At 40.5% G+C, this 6,000-nt stretch overlaps 1 protein-coding gene across 1 annotated transcript in view; it reads left to right on the forward strand.

Moving 5' to 3' along the window:
• The first annotated feature begins 271 nt into the window (after window positions 1–271).
• chsy1 (chondroitin sulfate synthase 1) overlaps window positions 272–6,000 on the forward strand; it is an 81,695-nt gene continuing 75,966 nt past the window's right edge. The window contains exon 1 of the mRNA XM_084722115.1: window positions 272–1,024. Within this exon, the coding sequence (XP_084578241.1) occupies window positions 714–1,024 (311 nt within the window). The 5' untranslated portion in view covers window positions 272–713. The remainder of the gene's footprint in view (window positions 1,025–6,000) is intronic.

A 6,000-nucleotide genomic window follows, 5' to 3' on the forward strand; every position in this document is an offset into this window, starting at 1 on the left:
ACGGCAGCTGAGGCTCATGGGTATTGTAGTATTTAAAGACGTTCGCCGAGCAAATATGACGGCTAAAGCCTGATTTCTCGTAAACCGTATGGAAACAATAGAAACTGGAGGTCCTAACATGAACCATATGATCTTTACATTACCCCGGAGAGTCGTGGCATTGTATATCAAGCAACACTAAGGACACTGCTGCTGAACAAACCCTCCCACTTCGCAACTCGAAGGAATTCGTCCAGCCAGCCAGTCAGAACGCTCCTACGGAAAATCCGCTGGGTCAAACCTCTGTTAAACCCTTCGCGATCGGCGATCTCGACAGTCCGACATTCTTGCAATGGCGAGATAATGACGAGAATGCGGCCGCTATTCAAGGCGAAGAAAAAAGCTGCTGCGTTTGTGGATCGGAGTTGAAGTTTGCGGATGGTCGGTAGAGACGGACGGACCGCTGGATGATCAGAGGGAGCGGCAGCGCAGAGCGGTTCAGGTGGCGGCTTCAAGGAGACTGCTGTGATGCTACGTAGGCAACTGGAAGAAAAGGGCTTTTCTACCATGAGAGAGTGTGTGTGAGCCCGGTTTTCTGGACACACAAGAGCTCCACCGAACCGGTTTTGTTGGTTTTAATTTGTATTTTTTATTCAGTGTACTGGTTTGCTTTCACAGACACGCAGTTTTAGGATACAGTGAGGATACAGAGCGAGCTGGTGAACTTTTGGGGAATGGCAGGTCGAAGCCGAAGAGCATGGTTTAGTGTTCTGCTGGGACTGGTTGTCGGGTTTACGCTGGCTTCCAGACTCATTTTACCCAAGGCCACCGAGTTGAAGAAAGCCGGACAGAAACGAAAAGCAAACCCTGCCGGCTGCGGCTTGAACGGGGGACTCAGAAAGGAATACGGCGGAGTACAATGGCCACCGCAAGATAACGGTTCACCGGCGACCGAGCAGCCTGGCTCCAGGTCCAACAATTTCCTCTTCGTCGGTGTCATGACCGCCCAGAAGTACCTGAACAGCCGGGCCGTGGCGGCACACAGGTACGTGACTCATGTGTCACAGGAGGAATAAAACCCCATTCAGCTTTCTATCTAACGGTCCACCAGTGGCACTTTAAAACTGTTGATGTGGCCTTCTTTATCAGCTTACCTGGACGGACATGGACCGAGAAAAAGCTCTTTAGGACTGGGTCGACAGGCCTTTGACACAGTAATGTTAGCAGCAGTTATTTCCACACATTTTCAGCTTTTGTCAGTGGTCCATACTGAGAGCTCCCACCCAGCCTTACAGTGCATTTTCAATTTTGAAGAATCAATGTATAAGATTTTTTTTTTTTTAAAAACTGAGCAAATTAGCTGCTGCGCCATATTATGTCGTTGTCAGGGCTGCAACTAATGAGTATTTTCATGGTAATTAATCGGTTGATTATTTTCTCAATTAATTTATAAATAGTTGTTTGTTTTAAAATGTCAGAAAATGCTGAAAAATATCAATCAATGTTTCCCAAACCCTAAGAATACATCATAAAACAGAGCTACAATGATTAGTTGATTAATCAATTAGTTGTCAAATAGATAATTAATCGCCAGCTATTTTCATAATTGATTAAGCAGACGATTATTTTCTCGATTAATAGCTGGTGTAATAGTTGATTGTTTTTAAATTGCCAGAAAATGGTAAAAAAATGTCTATCAGTGTTTCCCAAAGCACAACATCAACATGATAGATGTGTCTTTCTGAGCCTATTTGAGTCCTCAAATGTCTTGTTTTAGACACAACTCAAAAATATTACTGTCATAGAGGAGCAAAGAAACCAGAAAACATTCACATTTATGAAGCTGAAATCAAAGAATTTTGACTTTTTTCTTCAAAAAAAAAAAAAAAAAAAAGCTCAAAGTGATTTTCAAAATTAATTCAATAATCGATTAGCTGATTAGTTGTTGCAGTTTTAGTTGTAGTCTGTAATGTACTGATATGATGCCTGGTGACTGGTTCAAATCTCAATTTATGTAGATAGCTGTTAGCTATGCTATACTGTAAAATTTTCCTTAAAACAGTTTCAGGTTTCTCCTTTTATGTCCCTTAAAGCAGCTACATGGTGGGTGACATTATCATTTTCCAGTCTGTCTGACAGTATTACAAATTTTGTTTATCATTCATTGGCTCCTCATTGACGCTATATGATGTTATCACTGCATGAAAACCCAGTGGTGCACTGTGCCATCACATGTAAATCTTCTACATGTCTGCTGCATCATTTTAGACACACTGTTCCAATATTCAGCCTGATTGGTTTAGTATCTTTGGAAACTGAAGGATAGGACTAGAGCTGCAATGATAAGTTGATTAATCAGTTAGTTGTCAACTAAATTAATCTGCAACTATGAGAATTGATTAATTGTTTTGAGTCATTTGTTCCTAAGAAAAGTTGTCCAAAGTCTCTGATTTCAGCTTGTCAAATGTGAATACTTTCTGGTTTCTTTACTCTTGTATTCCAGTAAACTGAATATCTTAGAGTTGTGGACAAAATAAGACATTTGAAGACATCTCCTTGGGCTATGGGAGACAGTGACTGACATTTTGCACAATTTTCTGACATTTTATGGACCAAACAACTAATCATTTAATGAAGAAAATGACTGTCAGATGAATCAGTAATGAATAGAATTTTTTTTGATGCAGCCCAACGTCAGCTAACTGTCAGCTGCATTGTCAATCAGGCTGATAACCTAAGAAATGTCACAAAATAGAAAAATGCCATAATCACAGTCTCCTTGAGTCCTAGGTGACTCATTCAAATGTCTTATTTTGTCTGACCAACAGTCCAAAAGTTATATTTAGCCTGGCCTGAATGTTCGGCTGTCTTGCTTGACAAATGACCCCAGTGATTAGGCCTAGCCTGGAACTGACTAATTGCTTCAATAAAACAAAATAAAGCTCTGTGGGTTCGACTGCAGAGTCTGACTTTGTAATGACTGAGCCACTGGCAGGTCAGTGGGGCTTAAGAGGTTATTAAGTTAGGTGACTTGAAGTCTGTCATCTGCTCCAGTGAAGATAATGTGATATATTAGGTCTGCTGCTCCTGCACAAGGACTACAAAGCCACCAATACAGTATGCCCAAGACCTTTTCATTTCAACAGCCAGCTGACAGAACCACATCAGAGCTCTGACTGAGTGCTCACTTCACTACATACAGAGTCATCCTCAGGCAGAACATGTATGTTTCTTTTGAGCAGGAGTGGGCAGTTGTTTTTCATAGGGGGGCCACAAGAGAAATTGATCAGGCTGCTGTGGGCCAGACACAAATGATATAAGGTCCTTAATGGCCAAATCTTCAATAATGGAATGGTAAGAAGCGTTCTATATAGGGCACTTCTACGTTGGGTACCCTTTTTGAATTGTCAGATGAATTGTGGGCCAGTATTTTGTTGGTAATGTCCAAAACTTGATGTTTTACAGTGCACAGGTTGCAACAATAGTAGCAGCAAAAGTAGAAGAATAATATAAACAGCATGGATGTGCAGCATTCAGTGAACAGACTTATCATTTAATATAAGATACAGTTCATTTTTATCACCAATGAATACAGCACTGACCCCTTTCAAAATAACGGTTTAATAGTAAGCAAAATGTTACTGACTGTCTTTGCCAGATATTCAGTTTTTGCTGTTTCCATGATGGCCTTGCGGGCCACATGAAACCTTTCAGTGGGCTACATCCAGACCCAGGGCCACATTATGCTCAGGCCTACTTTAGAGGCATCCTGACATTTTTACTGAACATGTCCTGAGACCACAGACAGAGGCTCATAATTCTCATGTAGGCTCAGTCATTATTGACTCCTGCACTGATGCAAACACCTGAAATAAGCTGGTACACTTTAGAAAAGCAGATATGTATGCGCTCCATGAAGAGTGTTCTAACATGCTACTGAAAACATATTCCTTCTTTTTTTGACAAGGCTCTGATGCTCCATTGATATTGGTGCTGCGACATTGTTGCCTTGTGAAGGCCTCCTTAGTGACCCATCTCCTTAGTGACCCATCTGGGCTGCACTGCATATCACATAAAGTCCAGCAGCAGTAGGCGGGGTTGTTAAAATGAGACAGTGCAAACCTTCTTTGAATTCTACCAAATTCAAAAGCCCACCTCTTGGAATGAATTCATATTTTAGGTTTTAATGGAATTAACATATGGCCTAAGAGGACATCAGAAAGACATAGTACTGTCTCTCCATGACAGACATGCTTGCAATCTCAATAATACATTCTCTGACATGTTAGGTCACCACCACATGCAACAAATTATAGTGATGAATTCAATTCAGTCCAACTTTATTAATCCCAAGAGCGGCAATTTGTTGGAGCAGCTTGTTATACATAAAAACACGCAGAAACCCACAAAGAAACAAATCATGACACCAGGGAGCTAAATGTGCAACAGAATCCATAGATGATACTGATAAATAAACATGCTAAAGCACAATAAAAAGGTTATACCAACAATGACGATTATATAAAAAAAAAAAAACAATCGAGTGTTTAATAGTTGAATTTGCAAAGGGATAAAAAAACAAATCAGATAAATTTCAGTAGTACTTCTCAGGTCCATCACACACTAGTTTCAGTGGCAGGAACATGTTAAAGGACAGTTTGTGGGAGAAAATAGTTGCATGCTTGCAGCCACAATGCATAAAATAATGACTTTATTTTAATAATATGTTATTTTAGTATTTTTCCAGTGTGTCCGGTGACCGACCGGTCAATGTCATACATCCAATTCAGTGCTCCTCATACTCATATTCATATGTTCTGCACAACGGTCACGTCGTGTGCGCAGCAGAGGCACTGACGGTAACGCCACACCCACAACAGCGCTGCTCAGAGCTACACATGCAGACACATGCTTGCATGAAGTTGGTGTTAGCGATCTCACCTCCTGCTCTGGCTGAAGAAAAAACAACCTGTGTTGATGTGTCTTCACAAACATTTTCTCATAGACTCGTTTAATTTTTCCCTCTATTTTTTCTCACTGCAAAGGTTTATTACAGCAAACTGTTGCACCGCTTCAGTCTCCGGTTTCTTTACATCTGCTTCCACAGGAGACCACGAGAAATTGCATCCCTTGAGATCCTGTGGTATTCCATGAGATCTTGTGTAATCGTGTTTCCTCTACCACATAATACTAAAGTAATAATATAATAATAAGGCCTGACTGTAACCTGGAGGACTTTTGGAGAAAATGTAAAATAGTAGTTCATGAATGTTTAATAGTCAGTGTTTTATTATGAACATCCAATTTAATTTTACAAGAAAAGTTGCAAAAATGTTTGTGAATGCTGTCAATTCTAGTTCTTAGAAAGACTGAAAATCGGAATCGTCCAAATTCAGAATTGACACGTCAGACCCTTAAGAAATCGGAATCGCCAAAGAAAATTGGAATAGGTGCATCTCTACCCACAGCCTGTACTTTTCAATCCTGAAAGTCCACCCAGAATCTTCAACATTTTCCAACTAGTACTCAAACAGCATCTCTGTCAAGACTAAATGTCCTACCTTACAATGTTACCAAAAGTAAAAAGTAATTTGTGTATCCATTCCAAAACTTAATGGGTTGTTCCTTGGTCCATGCCGCACCTTTCCACTAAGTTTCATGAAAATCAGGCCAGTAGTTTTTCCGGAAATCCTGCTGACAGACAAATATAACCTCCTTGGCAGAGGTAATAATTTACAGTCATGCCTAAAAAACCTGACTAGCATTATCAGGCAGAATCCCCCCACTCTGCTGCAGCTCACTGTGTTGCTTACTCACAGTCCAGCAGAGCAGTCATGTAGGACACTCTGCTCTCCTGCTTCCCATCAGCTTTTACTGACTTTGCTTTGCACCACTTTTTTCTCGTAATGCAGATGCGGTGAAGTTAAGTCGATAAGATTTGATAGAAATATGCTTCACAGACTTTTTATTTAGACAAGTCTGTCCACACACTGAGCTTCCCTCTCAAAGAAAAAAAAAAAA

This window comes from Lutjanus erythropterus, chromosome 1, assembly GCF_056507025.1.
Source record: "Lutjanus erythropterus isolate fLutEry1 chromosome 1, fLutEry1.hap2, whole genome shotgun sequence".
In the NCBI taxonomy this organism is placed as follows: domain Eukaryota; kingdom Metazoa; phylum Chordata; class Actinopteri; order Lutjaniformes; family Lutjanidae; genus Lutjanus; species Lutjanus erythropterus.